General features: G+C 42.1%; 1 protein-coding gene and 1 long non-coding RNA gene across 2 annotated transcripts in view; one reads left to right on the forward strand and one right to left on the reverse strand.

Annotated features, from left to right (window-relative positions):
- LOC135112478 (uncharacterized) overlaps positions 1 to 2,855 on the forward strand; it is a 3,482-nt gene extending 627 nt beyond the window's left edge. The window contains exons 2-4 of the long non-coding RNA XR_010274424.1: positions 1 to 48; positions 1,016 to 1,199; positions 2,116 to 2,855. The exon at positions 1 to 48 is cut by the window's left edge and continues 87 nt beyond it. This is a non-coding gene — a long non-coding RNA (uncharacterized LOC135112478). The remainder of the gene's footprint in view (positions 49 to 1,015; positions 1,200 to 2,115) is intronic.
- An 11,005-nt stretch (positions 2,856 to 13,860) lies between these two features.
- LOC135112403 (protein PRRC2C-like) lies at positions 13,861 to 16,388 on the reverse strand. Its single transcript, XM_064026833.1, has 2 exons — positions 16,061 to 16,388; positions 13,861 to 15,842 (listed from the first exon to the last, which is right to left on the reverse strand). Exon 2 carries the CDS (start codon positions 15,759 to 15,761, stop codon positions 14,910 to 14,912), a length of 852 nt encoding a protein of 283 aa, XP_063882903.1. The 5' UTR covers positions 15,762 to 15,842; positions 16,061 to 16,388; the 3' UTR covers positions 13,861 to 14,909.
- Between the last annotated feature and the right edge of the window lie 235 nt (positions 16,389 to 16,623).

Raw genomic sequence — 16,623 nt, forward strand, 5'->3', positions numbered from 1 at the left:
CTCCTCCTCCTCCAGCAAAGAAGAGACCTTTGACCAGCTGGTGGACAGGTTAGTGTTGTTGTTGTTGTTGTTGTTGTTGTTGTTGTTGTTGTGGGGGGTGGTGGTGGTGGTGTTGGTGGTAGTTGTTCGTCTCTCTCTCTCTCTCTCTCTCTCTCTCTCTCTCTCTCTCTCTCTCTCTCTCTCTGTTCAGCCAGCCTTTGCCTTTAGCACTGCTAGTTTTTCACAGTTGTACTAATCTTTTATTTTGTTGTTTATTTTTTATTAATTCTTTTTTTTTATTCTATTATGTTTATTGATTTCTTGTTTTCTTTATTTCTTCATCTATTTCTTTGTTTCATATCCTTCTTTATTATATTATTTATTTATATAATTTTCTTTCTTTATTGATTTTCCATATTATTATTATTATTATTATTATTATTATTATTATTATTATTATTATTATTATTATTATTATTATTTTATTATTATTATTTTTTACTTATTTATTTTTTGTTGTTACTGTTCTAACTACTCTTATTATTGGTTCTTGTTCTTGTTCTTGTTATTATTGCTATTATTGTTCTACTCCTATTGTTCTTCTGTTAACTTCTGTTTTTTTATCGTATTATATAGTCTGACGCCTGCCTTGTGCGCAATAAATTTATCAAACAACAACAACAATCTCTCTCTCTCCTTCTCTCTCTCTCTCTCTCTCTCTCTCTCTCTCTCTCTCTCTCTCTCTCTCTCTCTCTCTCTCTCTCTCTCTCTCTGCTATTATTATTATTATTATTATTATTATTATTATTATTATTATTATTATTATTATTATTATTATTATTATTAATATTTTACTATTACAACAACAACAACTACTACTACTACTACTACTACTACTACTACTACTACTACTACTACTACTACTACTACTATCACTACTACTACAACTACCACTACAAAACACACACGCACACAAACACCAGACCCACCACCACCACTACCACCACCATTACCACCATCACTACTACCACCACAGGGTCCGCGCCTTTAGCCGAGTACACGCGGGGGGCGTTGTAATACTGGTGGGTGCTGTGTTTGGCATGGAGGAGGTGAACGGGGTGTTGGGGAAGTTATCAAGGAGGTTACTACCACGCCCTCCCCTGCTACTGCCTGCCCACGGGGAAGCCCAGGCTGCCGCGCACATACAACTACTGGCAAAGGTTAGTGGTGGTGGTGGTAGTGGTGGTGGTGGTGGTGGTGGTGGTGGTGGTGGTGCAAGATGATGATGATGATGATGATGAGAAGCAAGAGAAGGAGGAGGAAGAGAAGAATGAGGATAAGGAAGAGGAAGACGAGTGGGGTAGGAGTAGGAAGAGGAAGAGGAGGAGGTTTGCTTTATTAGGAAGAGGAGGAGGAGGAGGAGGAGGAAGAAGAGAAAGATTAGGAGGAAGAGTAGTAGTAGTAGTAGTAGAATAATACCAAATATTAACACTCTCTCTCTCTCTCTCTCTCTCTCTCTCTCTCTCTCTCTCTCTCTCTCTCTCTCTCTCTCTCTCTCTCTCTCTCTCTCTCTCTCTCTCTCTCTCTCTCTCTCTCTCTCTCTCTCTCTCTCTCTCTCTCTCTCTCTCTCTTTCTCTCTCAGGCGGTGGTGGGGGGGGCGGGAATCTCCTGAGGAGGCTGGCGGGGGTTATGGAGGGGGTCCTGGCATCCCCCGTCTCCCCCCATTCCCTCGCTACCCCCATTGGCCTCTCACCGGCACGTAAGTAGTAGTAGTAATAGTAGTAATAGTAGTAGTAGTAGTAGTAGTAGTAGTAGTAGTAGTTGTAGTAGTAGTAATTGTTGTTGTTGTTGTTGTTGTTGTTGTTGTTGTTGTTTTTATTATTATTATTATTATTATTATTATTATTATTATTATTATTATTATTATTATCGTTATTATCATTGCTATTATTATCATTTTTATAATTTTCTCGTTATTTCTACTACTACTACTACTACTACTACTACTACTATTACTAGTACGGCCCTCCTCCTCCTCCCTCCTATTCGTCCTCCTCCTCCTCTCCCTATCACCACCACTACCACCACCACTACCTACCACTACCACCACCACTACAACTGCTATTATCCCAACAGAAGTAGCGGCGGGGCTGGAAGTGGGCGGGAGTTTAGCAGGCTTCGCTAAGATTGGGCTGGAAGTTAACGGAGGAGGAGGAGGCGCGGCACGTGACAATGCAATACAGGGCTTACAGAGGGCAGGCGTGACTGGGCCCTGCCTCGCCGCCCTTGTCAACACCTTAGAGAGAGATACGCTCACCTTGTAGAGAGAGAGAGAGAGAGAGAGAGAGAGAGAGAGAGAGAGAGAGAGAGAGAGAGAGAGAGAGAGAGAGAGAGAGAGAGAGGATATATTTTAATTTTCTTTCGTTATATATTCAATTTATTTATTTATTTATTATTTTAACGGTTATTTTCTTTTCTCTATTTTTCGTTTCGTTTTTTTTTTATGGAATGTTGAATTTTACCTATATTTGTTTACATTTTTTTTTATCAATTTCTTTCGATTTTATATTCAGTTAATTCATTTATCTTTATTGTTTTAAGACCATTTATTTATTTTATTTATTTTTTCGTTCATTTTCATAATGGGAATATTTACTTTTATATATATTTTTCAATTATTTTTCATTTCTTCGATTTAAGTGTGTCTAAGTACTTGCAAGGATCATTTATTTATTTATTTACTTTTATTTTCCGTCCGTTTTTATTTATTTATTTATTTATTTATTTATCTTTTTTTATAATGGAAACTTATTTCATCTTTTTTCCCGTTTTCTGTTACTTGTTCATGCCAGGGGTGACAATAAACATTAAGATTATTACTACTTTTAATCCCACCGAGAGAGAGAGAGAGAGAGAGAGAGAGAGAGAGAGAGAGAGAGAGAGAGAGAGAGAGAGAGAGAGAGAAAGAAATCCCATTAATTATTTCAACACTTTCCATTATGAGAATTTTGAATGTATTTAATGTATTTGAGTGTGTGTATGTGTGGGGGGGTGTTTGGGTGCGTTTGTGTGTGTGTGTGTTGGGTCTTTTGAGTGTATTTGAGTGTGCGTGGGGGTGCTATAGGTGCGTTTGGGTGTGTGCAGGGTCTTTTGAGTGTATTTGAGAGTGTGTGGGGATGTTTTGAGTATGTGCTGGGTCTTTTGAGGGCATTTGAGTGTGTGGGTTTTTTTTTTTTTTATGCGTTTGGGTGTGTGCAGGGTCTCTCTCTCTCTCTCTCTCTCTCTCTCTCTCTCTCTCTCTCTCTCTCTCTCTCTCAGTAATTACATAGGTTTTCAAGCGTGTCTTTACTGTTCTGGTGGCAGATTAATAACATTTCTACATTACTAACAAGAGAAACATGCATTTTAAAAGGCCCTAGTCGAAGTGACAGGTTTTTAATTATGTTTTTACGGTTCTACTGACAGATTACGAACATTTCTATATTATTAATAAGAGAAACGCTATTGAAAACCCTTTTAATCATCTTTGTGGCTTTGGGAAACAATCGTTAGGAGAGAGAGAGAGAGAGAGAGAGAGAGAGTAGAAGCATTTTAGTCAAGCCTATCCTGCACGGGTTTGCATGTTTGCTGCGGTGACACGGTGCAGCAGTGAGTGAAATTTGGAATCATAATCACTTAGGAGGTGTTCAGTGGGGAATCGGCAGTGAGGAAGTGAGGATATTTATATAATTTGAATTATTATTTTATAACATGTTAACTTTTGTGTGTGTGTTGGTGGAGCAGAGACAGGTGGCGCTTGGCAAGGTGAGTGTTTTGGCCGGCGCTGGTCAGTCTTGCCCCACGCACTCTGGTGATAAGTGTTTCCGTATTCCCGGCAGCTTCTCCCTGTACCAAGCACCGCCACGCAGCACCAGAGAGCCATGAGTACGTAAGGTGAGCCCTGCGGTGCCAGCCTACCCTTAGTCAGCCTTACTGCCTTCCCAGCATCACCTTCCTCCTACCTGTAGTGTCTTGTAGCAGTTTATTAAGGTTTTTGTTCGTTATTTAGGTTATTTTTTGGGGTTATTTATTTATCTTTAGGTTTTATTTACGTCTGAGTCTGGAAATTTAGGCGAATATTGAAGAGTCGTCAATATGTAAACAAGCTGTCAGCTGAGGAACAGGCACAGGCACAGGGCGTCAGTGTTTTCAGTCATTATTTGCTTCGTCTCTCACTTATTGTAAGCCTAACATGTCACAAGCTAGAGTCACTTGTCTAGCTTCCATATCCTCTGGTCAGATATATCCGCCATTGCCTGGTTTTGGTGTCACGAAGTAATAATTAAGGCAACATGGCCGCTGGGTCCTCCACTGAGGTTATTATTCAAACTACTACTATTACTATTACTGTCACCACCACCACTATCACCTGCCATTGCTGCTGCTGCTGCTGCTGCTGCTACTACTACTATTGATTCACTTAAATACTACAAATTTCACACTTAACAATATATACTGAATATTTGTAAGTATATTTAAGTAGTATTAGTGTAGTTTTAAAGTGAGAGAGAGAGAGAGAGAGAGAGAGAGAGAGTCAGTCATTCATTCAGTCAGTCAGCCAGCCAGCCAGCCAGATAGCCATTTAGCCAGCCAGTCAGTCATTCAGCCAGCCAGCCAGACAGTCAGTTAATCAGTCAGTCAGTCCCCCAACCAGCCAGTCAGTCAGTCAGTTAGTCAGCCAGTCGGTCAGTCAGTCAGCCAGCCATCCAGCCAGCCAGCCAGCCAGCTAGCCAGCCAATCAGTCATTTAGTCAGCCAGTCAGTCAGTCAGCCAGCCAGTAAGCCAGTCAGTCAGTCAGTCATTCATTCAGCCAGCCAGCCATCCAGTCAGTCAGTCAGTCAGTCAGTCAGTCAGTCAGTCAGCCAGTTAGCCAGCCAGCCATCCAGCCAGTCAGTCATTCAGTCAGTCATTCAGCCAGCCAACCAGACAGTCAGTTAGTCAGTCAGTCTGCCAGCCAACCAGCCAGTCAGTCAGTCAGTCAGCCAGTAAGCCAGTCAGTCAGTCATTCAGCCAGCTAGTCAGTCAGTCAGTCACTCTGCCAGTCAGTCAGTCAGTCAGCCAGCCAGCCAGCCAATCAGACAGTCAGCCAGCCTGTCATTCAGTCAGTCAGCCAATCAGCCAGTCAGTCAGCCAATCAGTCAGTCAGTTAACCAGTCAGTCAGTCAGTCAGTCCACTCAGCCAATCAGTCAGCCAGTCAGTCGGCCAATTAATCAGTCAGTCAGCCAGTCAGTCAGTCAGTCACCCATCCAGCCAGTCAGTCAGTCAGTCAGTCAGTCAGTCATTCCGCCAGTCAGTCAGCCAGTCAGTCAGTCAGTCAGTCAGTCAGTCATTCCGCCAGTCAGTCAGTCAGTCAGTCAGTCAGTCAGTCAGTCAGTCAGTCAGTCATTCCGCCATTCAGTCAGCCAGTCAGTCAGCCAGTCAGTTAGTCAGTCAGTCACTGATCCAGCCAGTCAGTCAGTCAGTCAGTCAGTCAGCCAGTCAGCCAGTCAGTCAGTCAGTCAGTCAGTCAGTCATTCCGCCATTCAGTCAGCCAGCCAGTCAGCCAGTCAGTTAGTCAGTCAGTCACCGATCCAGCCAGTCAGTCAGTCAGTCAGTCAGTCAGTCAGTCAGCCAATCAGTCAGTCAGTCAGTCATTCCGCCATTCAGTCAGCCAGTCAGTCAGCCAGTCAGTTAGTCAGTCAGTCACATTGACAAGCATTTCTTCACACAAGTTGGCCGGTTGCCTCACTCTTTTTCTTGACCTAAACCTTCTAAACCTTGGTTCAACACAGCTTGTTCTCGTGCTATACGAGAACATGATAGAAAGGTGGCCCACAAAAGGTACTTAAGCCTTCCATCACCAGAATCTCATGCACTTTATATTTCTGCCCAGAACCATGCCAAGTTTGTTCTCCAACTAGCCAAAAACTCCTTCATTAACAGAAAATGTCAAAACCTTTCAAGATCTAACTCCCCTCGTGACTTCTGGCATCTAGCCAAAAATATCTCCAATAACTTTGCTTCTTCTTCTTTCCCTCTTCTATTTCAACCAGATGGCACCACTGCTATCACATCCATTTCTAAAGCTGAACTCTTCGCTCAAACCTTTGCTAAAAACCCTACCTTGGACGATTCTGGGCTTGTTCCTCCCTCTCCTCCACCCTCTGACTACTTCATGCCACCTATTAAAATTCTTCGCAATGATGTTTTTTATGCCCTCACTGGCCTAAACCCTCAGAAGGCTTATGGACCTGATGGGGTCCCTCCTATTGTTCTCCGAAACTGTGCCTCCGTGCTTGCACCTTGCCTAGTCAAACTCTTTCAGCTCTGTCTGTCAACATCTACCTTTCCTTCTTGCTGGAAATTTTTTATATTTTTTATATATTTTTTTTATTTTATTTTATTTATCTATTTACCTACTTATTTATTTATTTATTTATTTATTCATTTTATTTAATTTTATTTTTATTTATTTATTTATTTATTTATTTATTTATTTATTTATTTATTTTTATTTATTTATTTTTTTGCTGTTGGCCAGTCCCCCTCCTACATAAAAAAAAAAACACTTCATACCTTTTGTTTTATTTTAGATTACTTTTTAATTCCTTATTTAAACTGATTTACATAAAAATATGAAGAATAAACAAAAAACAATAAACCTCCCAAAATAATAAAAAAAAAAAAGTTGGGTTTTTTTTAAATGTGTGTTTTTCCAGCCCTGAGTGATTGTGGTGAATGGTGGTGTGTTTGTGATGAGTGATGGTGTGTTTGTGGTGAGTGATGGGGTGTTTGTGGTGAATGGTGGTGTGTTTGTGGTGAATGGTGGTGTGTTTGTGGTGAATGGTGGTGTGTTTGTGGTGAATAGTGGTGTGTTTGTGGTGAGTGATGGGGATTTTGTGATGACAGACTAGTGGTGGTGTTAGCACAGGATGAATATTGACACTAACCTCTCAACTTTCATTGTTGTTATAGTAATACACTCACCACCCTTTGCTGTGGTGTGGTGGTGGTGACGGATTGTGTGATGGCGTCCCCTTGCTTCTCTGGACTTGTGAGGTGCACTGCCCTCTACCACCTCCCTTTTATTTTCACTATTGTTACATGATGTGAGGTGCCTGGTACACCCCTCCCCCATTCCTCTTTTTTTTTTCCTCCACCTATCTCCTCCCTCTCCTTCTCTTAGTCTCCATTATGCAAGGAGTAACAGTATCTTCTCTTCCTCTTCCTCTCTTCCTCCCTCTCTCTTCTGTTTCCACTAACTCCCTCAATTTACAGTTGTTTTCTAAGGTTTAAATATGGGTGAGGGGTGAGGGGTGAGGGGTGAGGGGTGGTGTGTGTGGCTGTGAAATGATGCAGCAGCAGAAAGTCATGACAACCCAGCTGATCACTTCTGTAGCCTTGGAAAACAGTGGTGAGAGAGTGAAGGGTTTCCAAACACGGGTCAAAGATGAACGGTGAATCCTTACCTTGCTTGTCATAGATACAGAAAATTTCCTTCACCTCCTCCAGCAACTCCTCATCGCCTTCAATAAGGAACTTGGCGGCCAAAGAACTCCTCAAACTAGAGTGCACCAGAGCCTGCACAAGGAGGAGGAGGAGGAGGAGGAGGAGGAGGAGTGAATGAAAATGAAATGAATGAATGAATGAAAGTACGTATACATGTCTATCTCTCTATCTCCTTATCTCACCCTGCCACCTGTCATTCTCAGGATGGTAGAGATGGTGTACACATTGATGGTGCCCTTCTCTGTGTCCAAGGCATGCACAGACCTGTGTGGGCATGGGAGAGCTGGGGAAGGCTGTGTGTGTGTGTGTGTGTGTGTTTCCATGTAACAGTAATGTTTTTTTGTCATCTTACTGTCATCCTAAATTCCTAATATTACTTTTTAAAGGTCTCAGCTTTCTTGTAACCTTCAAAACAATGTATTTCTTCTATTTGTGTGTGTGTGTGTGTGTGTTTATATATATATATATATATATATATATATATATATATATATATATATATATATATATATATATATATATATATATATATATATATATATATATATATATATATATATATATATATATATATATATATATATATATATATATATATATATATATATATATATATATATATATATATATATATATATATATATATATATATATATATATATATATATATATATATATATATATATATATATGAGACACTTCAAAAATAGTTCATATTCCATCAACAATTTCTCAACTCTGCCTTGACCGATTGTTTAAAACGTAATAGCATCACACTTATCAATCCTTCCTCTTCAATCTCCCGCAAACTGGAACTCTCTAGTTGATGTGGTGTGTCTGTGGTGAAGTGAAGTAACTTTCAGTGTTTTCTCAGCCTCAGCCTGTGTTCATTCAGATGGTTGCATGCCATGTGGTGGCCTGGCTGGGGCCCCAGCTTGCAGGGGGGGGAGGGGTGCCCATGCCTACTTTATCTGCTTCCCTCACCAGTATCTCTCGGTCACTCACTCGCGTGAATGTCTAAATCTATAATTTTGTAAAAACACTAAAGAAAATAGTATTGTTGTCTGTCACTTATAACACACAAGAAAAAATGTAATTGTGACAGGTGGGAAGATGTATATGAGTGAAGCACAGTCTATTACTGTTTTATTTTCTCTGGTAAAACCACTTTCTACACTTGGGGAAGTAACTTGTAACTCTCTGCCAGTAGTATTTTCACTAAGAGGTTGTTTTGGAGCAAATTTTCCCTGATGTGGATGTCTGAGGAATCAGAGGAAGAGGGGTGATTATTTTCCCCTGTAGCCATCGCAGTGGTTCGCAGCACACTGAGGCTCAGAGGGAGACACTGTGGTGAGGAAAGGATGTTCACAGGCTCAAAAAGTTGTGCAAAAATTTGAAATTAAGCCCACAAAATGTAGGGCAATCATAGATGCCACCTGTCCTTTAGGGGTTAATTTGTAGTTTTAATTTCCTTTTTTTTTTTTTTTTTTTTTCTTGTAATTTTGGGCTTCATTTTATTTTTGTTACTTTTTTCCTTTTATTTTAACATTACCAGTATTTCTATGGCATCTTATGACCTTACTTCTAGGGCCAAGCAGGAAATTTTTCATGACTCTCTCTCTCTCTCTCTCTCTCTCTCTCTGTCTCTGATCTTGTATGTGTTTTTGACAGTGTTTTAAGTGATTATGAGGATACAATGGTGTTTTGAGTGTGTTTGGATGTGTTTCAGTGTGTATTTGTGTGTTTTATTAATGGGTAACTGTTTGGGGGTGTTTTGAATAGGGCAGAGTGTGTTCAGTGTGCTTTGGGGTGTGTGGATGTGCTTGAGGTCATTCAGTGAGTGTGTTTAGGTGTGTTTAGGTGTGTTTTGGGATATTTATTGGTGTTTTAGTGTTTGCAAGGGTCTTTGTTTTATTTTGAGTTTTGGGGTTCATTTTGGTATTTTTAGGTTGTTAAACATATAGGAAAGTTTAATGGAATTTATAAAGATGTATTTTTAAGTGTTTAGTTTGTTTTCTTGTGTTTTTGAATTGCTTAGGTTTTAAGTTAGCAAGGCAGTGTTTCAAAGTGTTTTAAGAGAGTTTTGCTGTGGTTTAGGAACATAGAAGAGTCAAAAGGGTCCCTTATCTTACACTCTTCTATCCTGTTTAATTTCAACTAGCAAACCCTTTAAAACATCCTTTAAAAGCCACCAGACCCTCATTGTCTCCAGCACAGGTTAAAAACACACCTCCCTACCTGATCTTTCCCCAAATAAAACAAAATTCTAAATGGAAGCAAGTTTTAGGAAATTATTCTGTCAATCAAAAAATATCTGCAAAAAAAAAAAAAGTGTAATCTATGATATTTTATATTTTTCTTCCAATTGGTTGCAACACAGTATGACAACAGACTTCACCTCCTTGCCAGCTGTGCAATAAATTCCCTCTATATTTATTAATTAATTAATTTATTTGTGTGTGTGTGTGTGTGTGTGTGTGTGTGTGTGTGTGTATTTTGGTATAAATCATTAGTGCAGCTATTATTCTCTCTCTTGCAGTATTTTATGTAAAAAAGTAGGTAAGAGATACAAGGGTGTGTGTGTCTCAGTCAGGCAGTGTTATCTGTGTGTGTGTGTGTGTGTGTGTGTGTGTGTGTGTGTGTGTGTGTGTGTGTTCTGCTTCCTCTCTCGCATCACCTCATAAGACTATAAAGACATAATGTGGATGGTAAGCAAGCCCAGGAGCTCACAGTTCAGCCTGGTGTTGATGTGGTACGTGGAATTAAAAACTATACCAAAAATTACATTAATTTCAACTGATATGCAAGGTGGTTGTGTGGAAGATTTCTGAGAAAGGAGGCAAAATATTTGGTGGTAAGGCTCTCTCTCTCTCTCTCTCTCTCTCTCTCTCCACCATAAATGTAGATTAGTCACATGAAAACCATCACTTACAAATATACATCAGTAAGTAAATGTGGCAATTGTTCTCAAAGAAAGAAAGAAGAAAGTCAAAAAGCACCACTTGAGGCTATATCTTGTCTGTGCCTCTTAATTGTGGATCCAAGTAATGCTGTTAAAATGATAAATTGATTAACTAATACTACATAGTTTGGGAGTTCCAGTTAGGTACAGTGGTCACTAATACAGATATACTCAAATGTAGAATCCTCTATATGTTTTATTTTACTCAAATTTAGTTTGTTCTGACAAACTAAATTTGTTATGACTTTCTCCTCTTTTGAGGAGAAGTCATAACAGAAAGTATGATGGATGTAACAAGGGTGATACAAACAAAATCCTGAAGGCTAAATAGAATAGGACTTTGTCATTGCCTCAAGCTTCATAAAATTCAGTTAAAAAGAAATACAGTAAAATCCCTCTTATCCGGTATCAATGGGACTGCCGACATGCCGGATACTTGAATAGAAGTGAAATTATGTGTCATTGCCTCAAGCTTCATAAAATTCAGTTAAAAAGAAATACAGTAAAATCCCTCTTATCCGGTATCAATGGGACTGCCGACATGCCGGATACTTGAATAGAAGTGAAATTATGTCCACAATCACCACCCTACACTCACGCATCTTATTATAACAAAGATCAGCTGATCGCCGTGCCATGAGTTGCCACCCGCGCTGCCACCTCACACTCACCAACACACAATACTACTGTACTAACATTCTCTTTAATACTTTCCTCTTATAAATAAGTTGATGGGTTACAAAAATAAAGTACATATACACTTATTTGCTTTACTCAATATTAGCCAACATGTATAGCATACAATGAAGATATGAAAATGTACGAGTGTTTGTGACACTTTTTCGCTCCCCACACCTCTCCTTCAACACCCTCCGGGTCATCAATATCATCAGATTCTGTACTTGTTTGCCCCACTTCTTTTCCCTTACAAGCTACTATAAAATAGTTTCTAATGTCTCCTTGTTTGCAGCTCCTTCTTTGCAGCAAAAACTCATTCTCAATGCAGTGAAGGGTCATAACATCTCGGGTTGACACGTATGTGCACTGCTCAGCAAACCTGACAAAGCCAGCTATGTGTTTTGCAGCCTGTTCTCAAGTTACTTTAGGCTCATAATCATCATCATCATCATCACTATCATCACTAATTTTCTCTAAATGATCTTCTACTACAGCGTTGATAACTTCCTCGTCTGTGAGAGTGAATGTTATTAAGCCTCGTACACATTATGCATCATGTATCAGCCACGTGATGCAGTAGTGGTGTTGAAAAAAATTACTAGCGGCCAAACTGTACTGCATCACTGCTCACATTGTTCTCGGCAACTTCTCGCGCGCCAGCTGCTCAGTGACAGTTCAACTTTCATGCGGGGAGGATGTGCGCCGATGATGGAATCTGCCAGGAGACTCTACTATGGAGTGTAGTTGCTCTGTGTGCAGCAAAAAAGAAACTTTTGAGGAGGAAGAAACGTAGAGCCTTGTGGTGTAAGCAATGGCTTTCTCGGCGACATCTGAAGGGAAGCTTCAATCAAATATTTATGGAGCTACAGGTCGAAAATCCAACAGACTTCGAAAATTACACAAGAATGCCAATCCCTGCATTCTATAAATTGCTGACAAAAATTGAACCCTACATTTGTAAGCAGGACACCAGCTTTCGGGACAGCATATCACCAGGAGCTCGTCTGGAGGCTACACTACGCTTTCTTTTATTGTTTCCAAGCTTGCACTTCTGACGCTTCTCATTTTATACTGCTTGGACTTGATGTTCCAAACAGATGGATGTTCCTTGAGCAATTCAATGAAATGTTGGGTGTTGGCCCTTGTCCACTCAAAGGGTATGGCGGGTGGTGGAGATTGGAGAGCCATCGGCGCTGGAGCGGAGCGTGACCGGACGTCCTGTCGCTCTGACTGGTCATGCATCACTGAGCTGCAATTTGAAAATCGAGCCGACCCAGTCAGTCAGTCAGTCAGTCAGTCAGTCAGTCAGCCAGCCAAACAGTCAGTCAGTCAGTCAGTCAGTCAGCCAGCCAAAAAGTCAGTCAGTCAGTCAGTCAGCCAGCCAAAAAGTCAGTCAGTCAGTCAGTCAGCCAAAAAGGCAGTCAGTCAGTCAGTCAGTCAGCCAAACAGTCAGTCAGTCAGCCAAACAGTCAGTCAGTCAGTCAGTCAATCAGTCAGCCAGCCAAAAAGTCAGTCAGTCAGTCAGCCAAACAGTCAGTCAGTCAATGAGTCAGTCAGCCAAAAAGTCAGTCAGTCAGTCAGCCAAAGTCAGTCAGTCAGTCAGTCAGCCAGCCAAAAAGTGAGTCAGTCAGTCAGTCAGCCAGCCAGCCAGCCAAAAAGTGAGTGAGTGAGTGAGTGAGTCAGTCAGTCAGCCAGCCAGTAGTGCACTACTAACCTTTGAGCCATACGTAGGCAGCAGCAGCAGCAGCAGCAGCAAAGACTATCAGGAATAGTACAAAGGTGAGGGTCTCCAGACTATTGGCTGTGGCTCGACTGACGCCACACAGGATAGGAGTAGTCTGCCTTGTCCTCAGCATGTACCAGACACACCCACTACCTGGCCTGTAGTAGTAGTAGTAGTAGTAGTAATTTTTGGGTCAATTTTCAGTCTACTATCATGACTATCCCAAACTATCTTTACTATTTTGACTATTACAAATAACCTATCTCTGCTACTATCCTGTACTATCCTGACTTGCATGACTATCTGCCCCCTCCCACCTCCTGCTTGACTTCTATTGTACTATCCTGACTGACTATGCAGAATTATGCTTGTACTATCCAAACTAACCTATGCTGTACTATCCAGATTATCTTTGTACTATCTTGAATGACTGACCTATTCTGTACTATTCTATCTTACCTATTCCTGTACTATCCAGACTATCTAACCTATCTTGTACTATCCAGTGGAACTATTCTGACTTGTACTATTTTGTCCAATCCATCTCTTCACAACAACAAAAACAACAACGACAATAAGTAGTAGTAGTAGTAATGATGATGATGATGATGATAATAATAATAATAATAATAATAATAATAATAATAATAATAATAATAATAATAATAATAATAATAATAATAATAATAGCAAAGTAATTAATGTAATTGAAAATCTTGCCCTCTAAAAATAATTGGGTTGAAAAATAGAGCAAAAATATTAACATTATTATTATTTTTAAAAGTAATAATAATTGATTATTAGCTGAAAAAAACATTAATTATGAAAAACCAGAGAGAGAGAGAGAGAGAGAGAGAGAGAGAGAGAAAGACTCATTGTATCAGTAGTAAAAGTAGTATTAGTGCAATAGTAGTAATAGTAGTAGTAATAGTAGTAATACTGTTTAAATCTATCAATCAAGCAATCTCTCTCTCTCTCTCTCTCTCTCTCTCTCTCTCTCTCACCCGGTAGCCAGCCAGCCGGTCTTCTTTGCGGTCCTGCTCTGACATGGATGGACACGAAATAGTCCAAAGAGGTCTGCAAAGATAGTAGTAGTAGTAGTAGTAGTAGTAGTAGTAGTAGTAGTAGTAGTAGTAGTAGTTGTTGTAGCAGCAGCAGCAGCAGCAGCAGCAGTAATAGTATCATCGTCATCATCAGACTCACCTGAAGGGAAGATCTTGGGCAAAAATCATATTCTGGAGACCCGTTTCTGCTTTCATACACTTCATGACTGGCACCTCGAGGCAGTTGGAAAGAAAACGGGAATAATTTACTCAATTTAGTGAAGCTTCCCCTTAAAACTACCGGGGCGGAAAGAAAACGAGAGCCATTTCGGAGTATTAGAAGGGAAACTTGCATAAAATGTTTTCTATTGAGAGGTAACGCACAATTACGTTCAGTACTGCTAGGGGGAATTTACTTTAGTTACCCATTGAAACTCCCCTGTACAATAATAATTTACAGTGTTTTTACAGGGAATAATTGTTTTAGATATACTGAGTCTGGGATGCACTGGGAGAGGCAAGGATGCACTGGAGGAAGCTGGAATGCACTGGGAGAGGCTGGGATGGACTGGGAGAAGCTGGGATACACTGGGAGACTGGGATGCACTGGGAGAGACTGGAATGCACTGGGGGAGGCTGGGATACAGTGGGAGAGGCTGGGATGCACTGGGTGAGGCTAGGATGCAATGGGAGAGGCTGGGATGCACTATGAGAGGCTGGGATATACTGGGAGAGATTGGGATGTACTGGGAGAGGCTGAGATGCACTGGGAGAGCCTGGGATGCACTGGCAGAGGCTGCGATGCACTGGGAGTGGCAGGGATGCACTGGGAGAGGCTGGGATGCACTGGAGGAAGCTGGAATGCACTGGGAGAGGCTGGGATGGACTGGGAGAAGCTGGGATACATTGGGAGAGACTGGGATGCACTGGGAGAGACTGGGATGCACTGGGGGAGGCTGGGATACAGTGGGAGAGGCTGTGATGCAGTGGGAGAGGTTAGGATGGACTGAGAAAGGCTGGGATGCACTGGAAGAGGATGGGATGCACTGGGAGAGACAGGTGCACTAGGAGAGGGTGGGATGGACTAAGGGTGGCTGGGATGCATTGAGAAATGCTAGGATGCACTGGAAGAGGCTGGGATGCACAGAGAGAGGCTGAGATGCACTGGGAGAGGCTGAGATGGACTAGGAGAGGCTGGGATGCACTGGGAGAGGCTGAGATGCACTGGGAGAGGCTGAGATGGACTAGGAGAGGTTGGGATGCACTGGGAGAGGCTGAGATGCACTGGGAGAGGCTGAGATGGACTAGGAGAGGCTGGGATGCACTGGGAGAGGCTGAGATGCACTGGGAGAGGCTGAGATGCACTGGGAGAGGTTGGGATGCACTGGAAGAGGCTGGGATGCACTGAAGGAGGCTGAGATGCACTGAGGGAGGCTGGGATGCTCTGAGGGAGGCTGGAATGGATTGGGAGAGGCTGAGATGCACTGGGAGAAGCTGGGATGCACCAAGAGTGGCTGAGATGCACTGGGAGAAGCTGGGATGGACTGGGAGAGGCTGGGCTGCACCAAGAGTGGTTGAGATGCACTGGGAGAGGTTGGGATGGACTGGAAGAGGCTGGGATGCACTGAGGGAGGCTGGGATGCTCTGAGGGAGGCTGGGATGGATTGGGAGAGGCTGAAATGCACTGGGAGAGGCTGGGATGCACCAAGAGTGGCTGAGATGCACTGGGAGAGGCTGGGGATGAACTGGGGATGACTGGGATGCACTGGGAGAGGCTGGGATGTACTGGGGTGGCTGGGATGCAGTTGGGGAGGCTGGGATGGACTCAAGTGAACTGGAACAGGCCATACGTTTGCAGTCTTCAAATTGTAAAGAATCTGGAGTCCCACAGAAGAGACATCCCAGAATTTTATTGACCCATCCACATGTCTGCAAAAAATAGTAGTAGTAGTAGTAGTAGTAATAGTAAAGTAATAGTAGTAGTAGTAGTAGAAGGAAGAAATAAAGAAATATATCAACAATTTCATCTCTCTCTCTCTCTCTCTCTCTCTCTCTCTCTCTCTCTCTCTCTCTCTCTCTCTCTCTCTCTCTCTCTCTCTCAGACACTCGCACAGACACCCACGCCATTCCCATGAGCCATCACTCACCCAGTCAAGGTCATTTCAGGGTAGGGGCAAGAGGTGCTGTCCCACTCCCTCCCAGAGATTGGCCACTCCTTCTCAGAGAAACCCTGCTTCCTGTGCCCCCCTCCCCTGGCCCCAGCTAAGTAGAGGGCAGGGTTGAGGTCAGCAGGGCAGTCAGCCAGGTGTGTACAGCCGGTGACAGGTGACTCGTGTGTATCCCTTCAATAGGGGTTCTCAAAACAGGGGTAGCTGGGGGAGAGTAGGTCCACAACAACGATGTCATTGTGGAGAACCACCAGTGCATGTGGGTCACTCAGTTCTGTGGAGAGAGAGAGAGAGAGAGAGAGAGAGAGAGAGAGAGAGAGAGAGAGAGAGAGAGAGAGAGAGAGAGAGAGAGAGAGAGAGAGAGAGAGAGGGGGGGGGGGGTCTGGGAGAGGCTTGTTTCAGAGTCCAAGTTGTGAGTGACCGGTCCATATGACAGCACATACCCTGCTCTCCCTCGTGGTGCCAAGACAATGACCTGTGAGTGGAAGGTCAGATCAGGTTATGTGGGGTCAGGTCAGGTGATATTAGGAATATCTTATGGT

Source organism: Scylla paramamosain, chromosome 23, assembly GCF_035594125.1.
Source record: "Scylla paramamosain isolate STU-SP2022 chromosome 23, ASM3559412v1, whole genome shotgun sequence".
Taxonomy (NCBI): domain Eukaryota; kingdom Metazoa; phylum Arthropoda; class Malacostraca; order Decapoda; family Portunidae; genus Scylla; species Scylla paramamosain.

Bases quoted from the DNA above. Each gene is read 5' to 3' on its own strand.
- LOC135112403 (XM_064026833.1), bottom strand. From the start codon at position 15,761: ATGGCCTGTTCCAGTTCACTTGAGTCCATCCCAGCCTCCCCAACTGCA.